At 52.1% G+C, this 17,282-nt stretch overlaps 3 protein-coding genes across 3 annotated transcripts; 2 read left to right on the top strand and 1 right to left on the bottom strand.

The window, feature by feature from the left end:
* On the top strand, positions 1-9,989 carry slc22a23b (solute carrier family 22 member 23b). Its single transcript, XM_086047476.1, has 10 exons — positions 1-1,771; positions 2,794-2,897; positions 3,255-3,409; positions 5,119-5,305; positions 5,411-5,538; positions 6,125-6,227; positions 7,149-7,375; positions 7,743-7,775; positions 7,867-7,990; positions 8,290-9,989. The coding sequence occupies exons 1-10, from the start codon at positions 1,334-1,336 to the stop codon at positions 8,708-8,710; spliced, it is 1,920 nt and encodes a 639-aa protein (XP_085903602.1). The 5' UTR covers positions 1-1,333; the 3' UTR covers positions 8,711-9,989.
* psmg4 (proteasome (prosome, macropain) assembly chaperone 4) lies at positions 9,876-11,663 on the bottom strand. The gene is made up of 3 exons (XM_086047481.1): positions 11,364-11,663; positions 10,835-10,910; positions 9,876-10,186 (listed from the first exon to the last, which is right to left on the bottom strand). The coding sequence occupies exons 1-3, from the start codon at positions 11,538-11,540 to the stop codon at positions 10,065-10,067; spliced, it is 375 nt and encodes a 124-aa protein (XP_085903607.1). The 5' UTR covers positions 11,541-11,663; the 3' UTR covers positions 9,876-10,064.
* Positions 11,200-17,210, top strand: LOC147139339 (serine/threonine-protein kinase MAK-like). Its single transcript, XM_086047475.1, has 16 exons — positions 11,200-11,745; positions 11,918-12,004; positions 12,109-12,312; positions 12,661-12,715; positions 12,994-13,115; positions 13,239-13,321; positions 13,856-13,988; positions 14,060-14,231; positions 14,358-14,525; positions 14,844-15,170; positions 15,273-15,469; positions 15,559-15,683; positions 15,968-16,078; positions 16,138-16,239; positions 16,346-16,423; positions 16,529-17,210. The coding sequence occupies exons 3-16, from the start codon at positions 12,212-12,214 to the stop codon at positions 16,684-16,686; spliced, it is 1,932 nt and encodes a 643-aa protein (XP_085903601.1). The 5' UTR covers positions 11,200-11,745; positions 11,918-12,004; positions 12,109-12,211; the 3' UTR covers positions 16,687-17,210.
* Positions 17,211-17,282: the final 72 nt, after the last annotated feature.

Below are 17,282 nucleotides of genomic sequence, written 5' to 3'. Positions count from 1 at the left end.
TCTGTGACAGTACAGTGCAGGCTCCCTCCGTCACTGTTGGAATCTCAAGGTCACAGGCACACACACTCAATCCTTCGGAGCAGCTGCGGACACGCCCACAATACCAGAGTCCCTCTCGCTAGGGGATTCTAACCTCTCTCACTTGTGCCGTGTGACCTTGGAACGACCCCGCAGAAATGCTCTCCCATGGTGAACAAAAAAACAAACCAAAAAAAACGAGGTCTCGTTAGTGGCGAAAATGACGCAAGGACGAGCGTGAATTTTGTGATGGTTTGTCGCCCCCACCCGGCCAAATAGCGTCACACCACCATAACGCTCTATTGTCTTCTCAAACCGGCAAATATTGCTGCAAAGGTCAAGCAAATGCACTCGCAGGAAAATCACCACATTGAAAGCCGCCATTGAAAATAAATACGTCGTTGGTAGATGAGACGATGGCGTCATGCCTGCTTGAATGCTTTTGGGCAGCTTTTGGGCTAAGAAGCTGCACAAAAGAGCTCATTGTTGCCCGCAGATGCCCGTCACTGGTGCAGTCGCCCTTTGCAGAAGCTCCAATCGCAGCGCATAGCGCGATCGGGGAAGGGCGGGCTTTGCCTGCACCCCCACCCCCACATCACCCCCACATCGCCGCCCTCCTCCCAATTTTTGCGACCCCCTTCGGCCCCGTGTCCCACTGACGACGCGGCAGCAGCAACATAATCCTGCGCGTGTGTAAATGTAAGGCCCAGCCGGCGATGGGAGGGAGCCCGGACGCAAATTTGCACTTGAAGACCTCCAGAACCGGCCTCGCGCTCACTTTGGCTTCGAACGAGATGTGCTGCGGCGCACATGGATGACCTCGCAGCAGATGTTTAGCCGCTATTCTCTCGCCTCCACTTGCATACAGGCCCGGCTGGCCCAGATCGGCTCCACATGGATGCACGCCACTGCTGGAGGTGTGCACATGGAACACAAAGCCCGTGCTCGCCTCTGAGGGAGATTTCCCCCCCGCCTCCCGAAAGCCTCTCCCCACTCGGACTTGGTTGCGGGACTCCAACCGGAATGTGATTGATTGGCTTGACACACCGCAGAACCGCTTTTATTTTCTTGTAAGCCTTGTTGTTGTTGTTTTTGTTGTTGTTGTTGCTGCTGCTGCTGCCGCTGCTGCTGCCGCTGCTGCTGCCGCTGCTGCTGCCGCTGCTGCTGCCGCTGCTACTGAGATCGGGCTCGATCTGCGAGGCGAGCCCCCTTTCGTGTCCGCCGAGGCTCAACACAGCACAGAGGGGCTTCGCCCGGCCGGCTGTTGCGGCCAGCCGCTCCGTGGGGCCGGGCAGCGACGACGGCGGCGGCGGCGATGGCAGCCGGTCGCCCGCAGCCACACGAGCGCCCGCCCGAGAACGGCTTCACCCTTCGCCCACTTGACGAGCCGCCAGCCGGGCTGCTGGCGCACGTCGACGCCAAGGTTCTGCCGTCTCTTGGCGGCTTCGGAAGGCACCAGAAGCAGCTCGTTGTCCTGACCTGGATACCGGCATTGTTCATAGGCTTTAGCCAGTTCTCGGATTATTTCCTCCTGGCACAGCCCAATGGCACATGTTTGCAACCTTTGGCCAACGACAGCAAGTGGAGCGCGGAATGGAAGCCGCTACCCGGTGCCGGCGACGTGCCCGCGCTTCAACTGCAAGTCAACGGCAGCGGGGACGAAGACGGCGGCGGCGGCGGCGCTTCGCTGTGCGCCTGCAAGGAGCGGACATTGGAGCTGCGCACTGGACTTAGTCAGAATGTGGTAACCAAGGTAACGAGAGAGCGCGACACGGGCTCGCAAATTCAACCGGGGGGAGAAAAAAAATCACATCCGTCGGCCATCGCATGCCTTCACCGTCTTTGCTTGTACCAAGAGGACAGTCTAGTAGCACCTCGTACAAGTACTGACGGGACTCACCCACTGACCTCAATCTGACATCCAGAGTGCGCGCGGCTGTGTGCGTGTGGGGGTGTGGGGGTGTGTGTGTGGGGTGGGGGGTGCCCCCCAATGATAGAATGTGTTCATGTGCACTATTTGCATATAGCAGTAGTGTGTTTGGTTTTTACAGTATTTAGCTTGTCCTAAATTGTGAGATACTAGTGAAAGGTCATCATGTAATGATTGTTTGGAGAGGAATAAGAGCAGTGTTATTTTGCTCCCTCATTTCCACGAATGTGGCTTTGCTTTTGGGAGGGCATAAAGACAAACTTTGAGCAGTGGCTCTCCAAGTGGAATGCTTGAAAACACAGGCTTGAAATAACACGTCTTTTCTAAAACGGAGGCCAGTCTCTGCGCGAAGTGATACGCTAACTTCTGAACAGCAATCTCAACAACGAAGAGCAGACCAGCCGGAAGTACACCTTTCAAAATAAATGTTCACAAGGAAACAATATTTTGGCAAAGAAAATAAGCTATATTCGAATTACTTTCCTTTTGGAGGTAACAATAACAGCAGTTACACTCACTTGAAATTGTCACCAGTGCCTGCAGCCTTTGAGTTCCTCACCTCATTGGCGTCTCTCACTGCTTCCACGTGGTGTGTGTCAGTCATGTGTAAAGACCGGCACTGATTTCACACATAGCTTTTAATGCTCAACTCTTTCTGAGTTCCCCAAAGATGCATGTGTAGAAATGTTCAGTTGCAAAATGTTGCTCAAATGTTTGCACGCTAACCACCACCAGCACCCAGCGTTTGGCTGCTGCGATCGATTGTCTGTTTTTACATTGGTGCTCGTTGTAGTCCAAAGCTTAGAATTGTCTTCTGATATCATTTTTTTTGTGTGTCTTTACAGTGGAACTTGGTGTGTGACTCAGCCTGGAAGGTCCATATTGCCAAATTTTCTTTGCTAGTGGGCTCCATATTTGGCTACCTAGTGATGGGCGTTATGGCCGACTGGTATGTTCCTTTCCTGTCCATTCCTGCTTTTTCGTCCTTTTTTGTTGTTGTTGTTATGTCCGATGACTGCGCGGTCTGTGCTGGTCTGCACCCAGACAGACAGCTGCGCTGCCTCATGGGGGGGAAAAAAGCCGATGCATTGAGTCCCGGATCAGTAACTATGGAAACGGTGTAAAGGAATGGCTTCGCTCTAATATGGCCTAGTGAGCAAAGCCTCCCCCCTCGAACTCTGAAGCCGTCTGGAGCCGACAATGTCCCGCATCGCCTTGTTGGCGAGATTAGTTTCCATTGTCGATTTGTGACCGTTTTTGAACACTTTTCCTGGTCTTTGTTTTTCTCCTTGTCTCCGCTTCCAAGGTTGGGTCGCCACCCGGTGTTGATTCTCTCTGTGCTCTTCATGCTGGTGTTTGGTTTGAGTGTTGCCTTCTCTATCAATGTCACCATGTTCAGCACCTTGCGCTTCTTTGAGGGTTTCTGCTTGGCGGGCCTCGCTCTCTCTCTCTACGTGCTCAGTAAGTACACGCCTTGCACCTGTCTGCTTTGCTTCTGCTTCCTCACAGGCCACTTTCCATTCCAACCCCTGTCATCAGTCATGCGGAATGTGCGCTGGGATAGCAAGGAAGAGAGCGGAACGAAAACGAGACATGTTCAAGTTGGCCGGCAGCCGTAACAAGAATTCATCTGGGATAATACGCTAAATGATAGGTTTTCATGAATTGTGTTGTTTTTCCGGCTGGCTTCCATGGAGGCAGCGGGGCCTCAATCCCACAAAGTGCGACGCCTTATTTATTGAAATCGCTTGAGCGCCAGCGCATTTTTGTTTGCATTTTGCCCTGTTTTCTCACTCACTCTGGTGCTCTCCACGGTGCAAATTGCCTGACGAAATGTCCTATTTCCTCACCAACGCATGTTAACAGCATCTTCGCTGCATGTTCTTAATGAGAACAAAGTCAATTGTGCTTATTGCATACATGTAAACACAGAAAGTGTTTGCTATCCCCCATCGGACGACCTTTTTCTGTTCTTTCTACCACCAGAAACATTGCCTCCTAATACGGAATCTGAAGTCCTCCTTTATTAATACTCCTCCCTTTTGTTCATTGCTTTCTCTCCTCCTCTCTCAGCGGTATTATTATTAGCACACACACACACACACACACACGCGCGCGCCTTTATTTTGTGGAGCTTTCATCCTTTGATTATCTCGCCACAGCACGCAGCCCCCGATCAAGTCTCCCCGGCCCACATCTGCTGACGCAGCGTACCGCGAGCCTATTTGGGTGCGGCCGCCATTTGGGACGTGCTTATGAGTTGCTAATTGAGCACCTTGCTGGGCCATCCTGGGGGAGCGGTTAGCATTGAGCTTCTTCCTCCTCATGTTTGCTTTTCATTTGAATTGGAGGCCACGGTGCGCCCTTGTAATCACTGTTATCGTGTCAACCGCCATACCCTCTAACGAGAGTTGAGTTTAACAGAGAGAGAAAGCTTTTCATCCCAATTGTGCCAAATGTCAAGATGCTTGAAAGGGAAAACACTGCAGACGTGGCACCAAACGTTGCCCATTTTGGCACTCCCATTGAATTTTAGGCGGTGCGGAGTGTGCATCCATCGCAAAGTTCATTTGTGTCGGTGGCTTCACCAAACTTTGATTTCACCCAAGTGTTTGGCTTCAACTGCAAAGACAAGGAAGCGACTGGCGAATGAATGCGTGGGGGGAAAAGGGGGAGGATGAGGGCCAATCCCGGGGGATGGGCTGATTCGAGCGAGTGAGGCCATACCAGGATGAGGCCGGGGGGCGGGGGGCGGGGCCACTGACATAATCAGCACAAGTAAGAGCTACTCAGCTACAACAAAAGCTCTGTGCCATTGTGTGCGCGCGTGCGTGTGCGTGTGCAATATGCCCTTCCGCCTGTCAGCAGTTGAAACCGCCACAGGGAGTTGGAGGTTGTTTTTTTTGTTTTTTTTGTCAGATTCGTCATCGGTTTCCGCTGGTGTGTGTCTCGCTGTGCAACGGCACTTGTACGACGCCGATTGTTTGTTAAGCTCTTTTCCACCGGACTGTACCGAGTGAAACCTCTGCCATGTTTTTGAGACAAAAGTTTGCCTTTGTGTTGGAGATGATGGTGAGCGTTTTGGCTAAGTCACGAAGACATTTGTGACATTCACGTCAAAAGATTGGGTTGCGTTTTGAGCACATTTGGCTGTGCTCTCTTCACTCGAGGGGTGGAACTTTGCTTGCCCGCCTGGCGCTTCTCCATGACCATGGTGGCCAGTTTCGTGATGGTGGCGGGCCAGCTCCTGATGCCCGGGCTGGCCGCCTTGTGCCGCGATTGGCCAGACCGAGACGACTGGCAGGTCCTGCAGATTGTCATCATAAGCCCTTTCGTCTTGATGCTGCCCTACGTGTGGTGAGTCAACTCAAGCGCCGTGCACCGACAACACACACACACACACACACACATTCTGTGACACTGTTGCGCTTCCTTTCCGTGCGTGTGTTTTCCCCATTGCAGGATTTTTCCCGAATCATTGCGCTGGTTGTTGAGCACCCAGCACTACAGACGCTCCAAAGCTATGATGCTGCGCATCGCGAGAAGGAACCAAGTTGACATGGCAACTGAAGCCAGCAGAGTTCTAGCAGGTGGGAAAGAAAATGTGCACTTAGCTTGACGGTAGACCAACTTCATGTCATGCAATTGACGTGCCGTATTTCTTTCGATCAGTAATGATCTATTCTGATAGAGGCATGAAATCAAATTGGGCACTTGGACCAGCACTTTTCGACATTTTACCGCTCAGCTTTTTCCCCCCTTTATTGCTGTTTTTAAATTGAAGCCAAAAACGTTTAGCAGCTCTGAAGACGTTTTTGTCCTTCTTGACAAGTCTGAGTTGCTGCACAGCGAGTACGATAATGACCCGGCAAGCCGACGTTCGGTCCGACCGAGTCGAGCGAGATACCGAAGCTCCGCTTTCTCCCGCTTTCTCCCGCTTTCTCCCGCTTCCTCCCGCTTCCTCCCGCTTGCTGCGTGGTCAGTGTGTTCATGAACTTTTCATCTTTGTTTCATTCGTCATCGCGTGAACAAGGTGACTCTAAAAATGCACTTTGACTCAGTGCGTCGGCAAAGGTAGAAAAGCGCTGTGTGATTGGAGCCCATTTCCAGAAAAGTTGCGTTTGTCTTTGAAGTGGTCCGATGAGAATGGAATGTCAAGTGTGTGTTTCCGAGCAGAGCTGGAGCAGGAGCTGCACAAGAAGCCCCGGCGGACCTGCATCGTCAAGGTGATGAGCACCAGGAACCTGTGGAAGAACGTGGTGGTGCTGTGCGTCAACTCGTAAGCGCCTTTGCATCTTCACCCGGTCGGCCTTGGGCATCGTGTAACGACGTCATTCGCGGTCTTGGCGCAAAAGGAGCCTTTCCGTGCGTTGCCACTTGACTCTCACGTCCACGCGCTGGCGTCGAATCCGATGCTGGCATGCTGGCATGCTGGCATGCTGGCATGCTGGCATGCTGACATGCTGACATGCTGACATGCTGGCCACTCCAGTTACGTCTTTCCGTGTAGGGATGAAGGCAGCAGATTTGGCCCGAAATGCAGATGGTCCCTGGTATCGGCAGATTGTTGCCACAGTGGCCGTGAAAAAGTAACTTAGTTACTTAAGCGATTACTTGACTTTAACAGCAACTAAGTCAGATCGCAAGTTACTTTGATAGCAGATACCGATGTGTTTTTTTTCTTTGAGCCAGACTTCTTGAAGCTTGAGAACACTTTGTCGACAGCACACAGTGTGTGCAACCAACCTTGATATTTGTATTTTTTGCTGATGCAAAGTGAAAATGGTTTCAGCTTGAAAGTGTGAGGCTCTCTCCTTCAAGTGTCGCCCTGTGTTTTATGATCCATTCACTCTTCGGTTTCGTTGCATGCATCATACGTGCGCCACTGTGGCCGACAAGCATGCGCTGCCGCTCACTTCAGTCTTGTTAATTCTTTCTGACTGCTGCAACCGGGACTGCAGCTGCCTTGAGTCGGGAAGGGCACGACTCCCAAATGTAGCCATGCCAGCGCTACTTTCTATGTAATAACATTTGATGCCATTGGAAGAGTTACTGTAGTCAGATCGCGTCGTGGCCAATTTGGAGTGACGTGACGTGACGTGACGTGACGTGACGTGGCGTGACGTGGCGTGGCGTGACGTGGCGTGACGTGGCGTGACGTAGTCTCTTGGCTCTTGCCGCTTTGTGTGCACGTTTGCAGGTTGACCGGCTACGGCATCCACCACTGCTTCGCTCGAAGTATGCTGGACCCCGAGGCCCAGCCCACGGCTTTGTGCCACACCGACTACTACACCATGGCTGGCATCGCCGTGGCAACGTGCGTGGCACTGTGCCCCATGGTGGGGCTGATGGGCCGGCGCGGAGGCCTGCTGACCTTCATGATCATCACGGCGCTGGCGTCGCTACTGCAGCTGGGCTTGCTCAATCGTGAGTCTCCCGAAACAGCTGATCAATGTTGACCTCGGCGCACGACAACGTCAAACTACGGCTCACCTTTTCTGCGGTCAGGATTACTTGCGTTCCAAATGTTCCTCGTCACCCCCGAGAGAGTTGATGTTGCTTAGGTCAAAGGTCATTGTCCTTCTTTGTCTTGCGCGCTTCCATTCACAAAGTGCAAATTGGCAAAGGGGCTTGATATTTGTTGGCACTCCCGCGGAAATGAGTTCGGCATACGTCGGAATAAACAGTCCGATAAATAGTGCCTAGGTTTTCAAGATGTGTCGTTGTTGTCAAGAGCTTGTTTTCTTTTCTGCCCTCCGCACGTACGCCAACCGCGACCGCCACCGCCACCCAGTGATTGGAAAGTACAGTCTTCGCTACGACACAGGTACGCCACCAGGCCTGGCCGATGTCAGCGCCATCACATTTGCGGGTGTATTTTTTGGGGTCTGACCCGCTGTCCCTTCTTTTTGGGCCAGTTCTGCGGGACAGTCTGAAGAGGAAATTCTCGGTGGCCTTCTCCATCATCGGCATGTTCTCTTCTCATGCCGTCAGCACCCTCAGCATTTTCTTTTGTGCCGAAATCACACCGACAGTCATCAGGTAAGTCTCCACCGTCGTGACGACGGCACAGACAGAGAGATCTGTGGGCGGGGCCTCCTTATTATTGCTCAAGGACGGTAAATAACTCTTAGGCTGTGTTGGTCAAAGCAGAGGCTTTTTATATTTTGACCCCCCCCCCCCCCCCTTTTGCATTCTGGGTTCAGGTAGGGCTGAATTGCGCCCTGTTACAATTCTGATGCGGATTTGAATTGAATCAATTGTTTGTCCCGAATGCAAAGTCCTACTTTCTAACCACGGGGCAGCACTTGAGTTAACGGCGTTAACGTGTCCGCGACCAGGGGCGGAGGCGTGGGTCTGGTGTTGGCCAGCGCCGGCTTCGGCATGCTGACGGCGCCCATCATGGAGCTGCACAACCAGAAGGGCTACTTCCTGCATCACGTGATCTTCGCTTGCTGCACGCTGCTGTGCATCATCTGCCTGCTGCTGCTGCCCGAGCCGCGGGGTCAGCCGCTGCCCGAGAGCCTGGCCGACGGAGAGACCTTCACCCGCCAAACCTTGCTCCGCCCGGGCGAGCAGCACCTTCTTCTGGCCAAGAGCGACGGGGACTACTCGCGCGTCCGCGACACGCCGCTTCACCTGTCCGCCACCGGCGGCGCCACCGTAGCGGCGGCCACCGCGCTGGCAGCGGTACCCGCCTCCTACTCCTTGGCCACCGGCGGCGAGGTGATTGGCAACCGCGCCGTGGCCAACGGCCTTTGAGCGCAGCTGCAATGACTTGCTCGGCAATTAGCAGCACTCAAAGGCCCTTTCCGACCATTTTGAAGGGAAGCGAAGCATTTTGATATCGACCAGTCAGGGCGCAATGTCGATGAAGGCAAATTTGTCAATTGGAGCCCAATTGGTCATTCAGGAATTGCCAAAATATTTGACCCGACTTTTCAAAAAATTCTCCCGCCGTCCATTGACTCACTTATGCGAGTCTTTCCCGGGCCAAAGGAGCCGACGAAGGCGAACGGAGCGGCTCTCGGTGCGTGAGCTGCCGTCTTGGAATTGTTCTTTTTGCACTACAAGAGACACAATCAAGCGTCTGTGTTTTTCAGCCAACGCATCGCAGGTGCCGGGATTGGCCCAACCACTAGCGCTAGTTTGCATGAACATGTTCTTTTTCGTTACGGTGGTTCACGGTGGCACTTTATTCATCCTCCCAGCGGGAGTCGGTGTAGACGCTGATTTGAAAAGTAAGCATTACTGCGGTTGGTGAAGGTGTATGACGGTCGCATGAGCAACCGGAGACCTTGGCGCACCGTGTGTGTGTGTGTGTGTGTGTGCGCGCCATTTAGAGACTGCAGCTAATGCTAAACAGACGGCAATGTTGAATGGACGTTGAAGTTCTCTTATGACGCGTCTCAACATGTGAAATGGCTTTATCGGTTGTTTTGGACATTTTGCCACGCTACCCAATTGAAGTCGCGTGAACGACGTCCGTCACCCGCGATGATCCCGCTCCAGGTCTCAGGCCGTGCCCCCCTTGTACTGTGGTAACGATGTAATCCCGCTCCGATGGTAACTAGCCAAAAAGCACAACGACAAAAACAAAGACTAGTGATGACTAGAATAGAGCAGTCCGCCTAGAACCGGGTTGGTTGTTGTTAGAAATACTTAGTACTACATCCAAACTGTGTTCATGTACCATTCGATGATTTTGTGTGTGACACACACCGTTCACCAGACAGTTATTCTAGTAGAAGCACATTATGTACGTAGTCACGTTCAATGTTTTGTCCCACTCCAACAGAAACGTAGGATTCAACATCTTCCTTGTACTTCTTTAGCATGCATTGTATTTTCAGCAGCCTGTATGATTTGACGGTTCATGTTTTCAACAGCTAAACGGAAGGAAAAAACACAACCTAGCCACCAAAACTGTTTTCTAAGTCTTATTTTTTAATGATGCATTTGTACCCAAAGCCATAGGCTTACATGTTTTGATAATAAAATCACCTAATTTATTGTGTCAATAAAACAACACTGGATGTTATTGGGTGTCGTGGACGTCATTGCAACAAATAAGAGAACAACCTGCTCTCGCATACAAAAGAAGCGGAGTGAAAACTCAAAATTTTGCCGGGTGAAGCTCAAGCTCCTTTTTGATTCGCTTTTCCACATTCAGAGCGAGGCTGGAGTCAGTCATTGGAAGATTGTAACTAACAAACACTTGCTTTTGAGTCTTCTTTGCTGCAAAGTGAGACAGAAACACACCATTAGTACATTCTCCAATAGTCACCCACCCCCCGCCCCCGAAATTTCATTTTGGTCCGTCTTCACATCTAATCATCACTGGCAGGATTCTAGTCTGGAGCCAGACCTGGACTATTGATAACATTTTTTATGACAGAACACGCTGTGATGTCATTTTAATTTCACTGTGGCTAAACAACAAACAAATGCACTAAAAAGAATTCTTTTTTTTCTCTTTTATTCGAGCATTATTCGGTGACAACAAAATATTTAGGGCTACATAGCAATGCATGGTTCTACATTCTGATGACATCAGTTTGAAGACATTTTTCTGAAACGGACCTCCTTGACGTTTCATTTCCCACCACTGACCTGACAACTCCACTAATGTTTTAAAAGTGTTTTACTTTGGTTATTGGAAGTCCTTTTCATGTGCATTTTTGATCCTGAACAGAAGGGAACCAGAACTGAGATCATAACCACGCAAGCAGACCTTTCATTTATTGCGAGAGGAAAGTTTGGTTTTGAAATTAGAATACATTGGTAATCATCACGTGTGATGGAACACACTGTGGCCATCTTTGAAAATTGCACCATATAATTTTCCCATTGCGTGAAATAAAAGAACGAAGAGTCCAGCAATACCTAATCTCTGCGCCAAAGAGGTTGGAGCAGTGTCTGAAGGGTCCCCCATCACTAACGTAGACAATGGCATTGAGTCCTGTACAAAACACAGTCAGGTTCAGTTGTACTGAAACAAATTTATAGCAAAATGTTGTTTACACTCAAAATGTCCCCATTTTATTCATGCCTCGCAGATGCGAAAGTTAAATTAATTATGTAGAACTGTACAAGAGCGGATTTTACGATTTGGACCATGGTTGGAACGAGCAAGTTTCAGGCCTGAACTGAGTGAATCGTTTCATCTGAGTATAGGCAACGAGTTGAACAAGGGAGCAATGCAAAAGGGGGCGGGGCATCTTTGTGCGATCACAAAAGAAGCCGTGAGATCAGAGCGCTTCATCATTGACACCGTCGTGATCAGTTGCATCACGTTCAAAGAGAAAACACAGATTGCGTGACGAGCCCTTGTCAAGACGTTTCGTTGGCCCTCATAAAGGGAGGCAAGCGATGGCAAGTCATTCGCTCTTGTTGACGACCCGCTTGGACTCACGTATCTGCTGCTCATTGAAAGCGCCAAGTTGGACAGAAGTGGACTCGAACCAACCCAGAGGAAAAAAGCGCCACTGAGCCTCATGACGTGGAAGTGAACCGTCTGCTCCACGAATCGCTCCGAAAAGTCGTGAACTGAAATTGGATCCAGCCGCTCTCCGATTTGTACTTCGCTCATTTTTGTGTGCGCGCAACTAACTGTTCACTGCCAAACACTAAGCAGAAGCAAGCCTGCTGGCAAACAACGACTTCCGGGTTAGGACGCCAGTGGCAGACCAAAGCAATCGAACAAGCTCGAGTACTTTCCGATTTCGTCACTGCAGCTTTTGCTTGTGGCAGTTCGGAGGTGCATCGCCGCCATCCACTGGACTATCTGTGTACTGGTACTGTAAACTACCCTCTTCGTGTTGATGAAACCAAACCAATTGATGATGTCACTCATTCGAGATTGAAAATACTGTCCCATGTTGTAAAAATGCGGTGCCCTCAGTATACAAATATAACCTGCTGTCATTTTAATCCACTTGCCCTCACTGGGGATTGTTGTGTTGGCAGCGAAAGGCTTATCTCCGTTTTGCTGCGAGAGGCGTCCCAACAAACCGTCGAATTTCCGTGGAAATAGACGCAAAGGAAGGAAGGCAGGTAAAGGACCAAACCACGACTTCCGTTTCCGTATTTGAAAAGACAGAGGGTTGAATGGCAGCCCTGAGTAAATAATGGTGTGTGTTGTGATGCGTGACATGAAGTGTGTCGATCGTCATGCTTGACATGACAGCGTGAGGGGGCTGCACCGTGTCCCACCGCAAAGGCTCCTCGAGGAGGGGGCCGAGGGAGGGGCGGCCGTGGAAAATGAACCGCTACACGATGCTCAAACAGCTGGGGGATGGCACCTATGGAAGTGTGCTCCTGGGCAAGAGCAATGAGACAGGCGAGCTGGTTGCCATCAAGAGGTGAGCGCAGCTACGCGACCTTTGGAACATGTCAAAAGGTCACACGGCACAGTTTTGACAGTTTGGCCACAGTGAAACATGTTGCCTCGTGTCCACGCAAACCCAATGTATGAAGAAATAAAATGCCGTAAAGCCGAACTACCGCCTACTGATCCTATACTCACAATCACTTAAGACACCTTGGAACTGTTTAAAAAAAATTGGGGGGGGGGGGGGGTGCTTGGGTGCTATTGCATACTGTGTCGGTGTTGTTGGTTAAGGATTTTCTGATGGGGTCCCACACTGAGACATGATGTCATTTCACACTTGTGTTTTAATAACAATCCTGAAAAATGTTTCCTTTCTCAGGATGAAGAGGAAGTTTTATTCCTGGGAAGAGTGCATGAATCTGAGGGAGTTGAAGGTGAGAATTTGATCCGTTCGTAGGAAATGGCTGAATATTAGCGTGCTCGTCACTGCGGCTCCGGCTTGCTATCTCTTCAACTGCTGCAAAGTACAAGCGTAGAAAAGAACAAGCCATCGCTACACGACGTACTTGTGTGCATGCGAATTGAGCATCGAGGGTGCAGATTGCGTCGCAGAATGCACCCTAATTTGGAGTGACATTTATTCAATTCAATGTTGTCAGTTATTGTCTTGTTTTGTTCCCGCTTTTTGTTCACGATTGTTTTCCTCGTACAGTCGCTGAAGAAACTAAACCATCCCAATGTCATCAAACTGAAAGAGGTGATACGAGAAAACGACCACCTCTTCTTTGTCTTTGAGTATATGAAAGAAAACTTGTACCAGCTCATGAATGAGAGGTAAGATGCTTTCACTGGAGTGTGTTTGTCCCGCTTGTGTGGCTTTGGCTCCTTTTCATCTGCCTCCAACATTCGCTTGCGTTGCATCTGTGCCGTAAACGTTTGCCTTGTTGATTTTTTCAGGAACTATGCAATGTTCTCCGAAAACGAGATCCGGAACATCATGTTTCAAGTGTTGTCTGGCTTAGCTTTTATGCATAAACATGGTAAGAAGGTCTTTGGGGCGACACGGCCTAACTAAGAACGACTTTCAAACATCTTTGGCAGATCTTCCAACTGTCTGTGCAGGTGAACTTTGGGGTGGTTGGACAAGCTTGGGCTAGAGACGGAAAAGTAATGTTTCTCCCCAAATCTTCTCATGGGTGTCATCACCTTTTTAGACTTCATTATTGGCACATCTGCCACACCGTTCGGAGGTTCGCGGTTTGATTCTCGTCTCGGGCCTTCCTCTGTGGACTTGGCACGTTCCAACATTTGAAAAAACATGCACGTTAAGTTCGATGAAGACCGGAGAGCGTCTTTCAAAAGAAGCTTTGACTGTAGTTGTCAATGGGAGGTTGACACTGCGCGGCGCAAGCGGCCGGCAATTAGCTGCTGACCAATCCGGGCCGTAGCCAATCCGTCTCTTGCCCAAAATCAGTTAGGACGGAGCCCGGCTCCCCACCGGGCAAAAAGAAAAAAAAACAAAAAAAAAACGGAAGGGCGAATTTGGAAAAAGTCTATCCATTTTTTTTTTCCAGGGTATTTCCACCGTGACATGAAACCGGAGAACTTGCTCTGCATTGGTCCAGAGTTGGTGAAGATTGCAGATTTTGGGCTCGCCAGAGAAATCCGCTCCCAGCCGCCGTACACCGATTATGTGTCGACCAGATGGTGAGACATTGGCGGGCGCTCGGAAAATGAGACGGCGCGTGTTTTGTGAGCGTGGCCTGTCGCCGGAACAGGTACCGAGCTCCGGAAATTCTGCTCAAGTTCACCTCGTACAGCTCCCCCATTGACATCTGGGCAGTGGGCTGCATCATGGCCGAGCTGTACACGCTGCGCCCCTTGTTTCCGGGCAACAGCGAGGTGGACGAGATCTTCAAGATCTGCCAAGTGCTGGGAACTCTGAAGAAGGTGAGACGAGAGACGCCTTTGCCTCGCCACCTCCAAGCGGGGGCCGTTCAACTTTGAGCGCGCCCGCCGGCGGCCTTTGACCGCCGCTGTTTGTTTTTGTCTTGGTGTCTGTCAACACCACGTCAGGCGGATTGGCCCGAGGGCCACGTTCTGGCCAGCTCCATGAACTTCCGCTTCCCCAAATGTGTGCCCACCTGCCTCAGCTCTCTGATTCCCAATGCCAGCGATGAAGCCATCAGCCTGATGAAAGACATGCTGCAGTGGGATCCCAAGAAGAGGCCCAATGCGGCTCAGGTGCGCCGACTCTTCCCTTTCGAAATGCACAAAAGAACCTTTGGGGGTCACCGGCAAAAAGAGCAACGCAGCAAAGTCCACCGCCGGTGGCTCGTGGCTCGTGACGCGCTCGCCGTAGGTTGCGTTTCGGATTCCGGGGACAGCGTTGCACGCGTGTCTAAATCTGGATTCGAATCTGGATCATCTGGACTGGCTTTTCTCAAGATGGCAGCCGGCTTTGCGTGCACGTCGGCATCGTGCGCCGCACAAGAAAAGAAGAAGAAGAAGAAGCCGCCGCGCAAAGCCGAGGCCACCAACCTGTTGTTGTGTCATTTGCAGGCGCTGCGCTATCCCTACTTTTACGTGGGTCAGTCACTCGGTGTCCCTCCGAAGTACGCCAAGCAGCGCAAGTCGCAGTCGAAGGCTGTCAAAGGAGCCGCGGAGGAAAAAGCTCAGCGCAAGAGCGGCAAGTTGTCCCAGGAGCCCAAAAAGAGCCCCGCCGAGTCACAGGGCAGCGGCCAAGCGCCCCCCCGGCCGCTTCATCCCGTCCAAGCGGGCCAGCAGGCCGACGCAGCGTCGCAAGCTTGTCCCGGCTCGCTGTCGTCGTCGTCGTCGGAGGAGCGGCGGGAGCCGCTCAGCCTGGTGAAAAGCCGGCAGCCGGCCGCTGTACGTAGCAGGAGGGCGGGCGGGAGGCAGGCAGGGCTTTTGCGGCGCGCAAAATCCAAATTCCCACCGAGTGCCATTTTCTCCCCTCTTGTTCAACGGAAGCCGCCGAGCAAGGCGGCGGCGGCGGCGGGCGCGGGGCCCGGGGCCGGCGTGACCAGAGCGAGGGCCGGACGAAGACGGTGGGGTCAAACGGCGGTCAAATCGGTGGACAGCTGGGGCGACGCCGACGCCGACGCCGGCGCGTCCATCTCCAAAAAGCCCACCATCAACTCTTTGGGCGACGACGTGGCCAGCGCTTGGTCAGTGCTCGCTCGCTCGCTCGCTCGCTCTCCAGCTGGAGCCAGGGGAGTCTTTGGCTCGGCCGAGAACAATGAAGCCCTTTGTCTAGTTTTCCAGCGCCAAAGTCTTCCGTCCCGATGAAGCCGACGAGCAGCAATGGGCTGGACAGAGGTGACAGAGCCGCCATCTTGTCTCCCAAGCAGCACTACCTGCGGCAGTCCAGGTACCTGCCAGGTGAGAATGCGCCACGGAGCTCCGTGTTGACTCGCAGGAGTCGCGGCGGCGGCGGCGGCGGCGGCGGCGGCGGCAGCAGCAGCCCTGTTTGGGTTCTTGTTTGCAATGGAAACGCTTCTTAAAACAACAAGAACGTGACAGTGTTGCTGCACGTGGCCCGACCATCTCTCTCAAGTGCGGACCTTTGACTCATTGGACAAAATGATGAGTGGACCGCCAGGACTTGAATTGGAGACCCAGCAGCAGCTCCAGTGGATTCTCCCTGCCCCTTTTCTGCTTTTCAGGCATAGACCCCAAAAGGCGATCTTCCACGGGGAATCAGGCAGCCGGCAGGAGCTTGTGGGACATCTTGGGCCTCGCTCAGCGACAGGAAGCGGAGCTGCCCCTGATCAAAGGTCGGGTCCGGCCGCGGGGCGTCACCGGCGGCCGTTTTGACTTTGCCTGTCTTCGACAGACTCCTTCGTGTCCAAGGCAAACCTTTCGCCTCTGGACAAGTGCGAAGCCAAAGACGGCAAACAGATGAGTCCGCTGGCGCAGATGGCAGGCCCCCCCGCCGGTACGTCACGTCGCCGCGCGTTTCCATGACATGAAAGTCGCTTGGAGATGGCAAAGAGTGAGAAAATTCATCCGCCTGACTTCATTGCCGGTTGTTTACTTTGTAGTTGATCTGTCCAGCCCTGCTGATCTCAGGATTGACTCGAAAGTCAAACTGTCCAAGAGTACAATCTTCTCCAATAAAGGTCAATACAACAAAATCATCATCATCATCATCATCATAGTAATAATAGATATTTTGGCTTGGGTTTGAAAGTTGTCATCCTGAACGTGACTTTGTTGGTATGCAGACAACCAGCTGGACCACGATGACTTCCGAGCCCCTCAAATCCCGTGTCCTTGTCCAAGTGCCAGCTTCTCGGCAATCAACACCTTGTCCAGGAACACCAACATGCCACCCGTACACGGCCGGGTGGACTGGACCGCCAAATACGGAGGCAACCGATAGAAGGCGGCGGACAGCGAGCGCCGCGTGCCCGATGCTTTGCTTTGCTTTGCTTTGCTTTGCTTTGCTTTTCGAACGACCGGACGGGAAATGCCCAGCGACCGCCTGCTCTTGTTGAGCTTCAAGTTGAGTCAAGCGGCAGCAATTACTTACTTAGTTTGTTTGTTTGTTAGTTAGTTAGTTACAAGTGCGGCTCCGAAGGACGCCCGCCGGCGCTCGCTGGACGCTGTGCTCAAATGCGACGGGGGCCTCCGCATCAGCTGCCGGGAGTGACAAAACATTTGCCAAGTGACTCCAGTCGCTGGTTGAGCCCACCCAGAAAACGCCGCAGTCTACAGAAAGGCCGCAGCGGCCCGTAGCGGAGCGCCGTCGCGAGTGGACGCGCTTCCGACGGCAGCAGTCAAAAGTGCGCCGCGTGCGTCGTCCTCTTTCAATTCGGGGACGCTCCTTTAAAGGCGCACGCTGGCGTCATCGCCACCGTCGCAACCTGTATTCTGAGAATAAATGCGTCAAATTGTGCTGGACAAGCCTGGCGGTTATTGGTACAACATGACCACAACTTTCTCTTACTTTTGCTCAAAAGCAAGACTGCGAGCGGG

Source organism: Filicampus tigris, chromosome 12, assembly GCF_054856515.1.
Source record: "Filicampus tigris isolate MCC_2025a chromosome 12, RoL_Ftig_1.0, whole genome shotgun sequence".
Lineage (NCBI taxonomy): Eukaryota > Metazoa > Chordata > Actinopteri > Syngnathiformes > Syngnathidae > Filicampus > Filicampus tigris.
The sequence above is the reverse complement of the archived record's forward strand: the minus strand, read 5'-3'. Positions and strand labels throughout refer to the sequence as shown.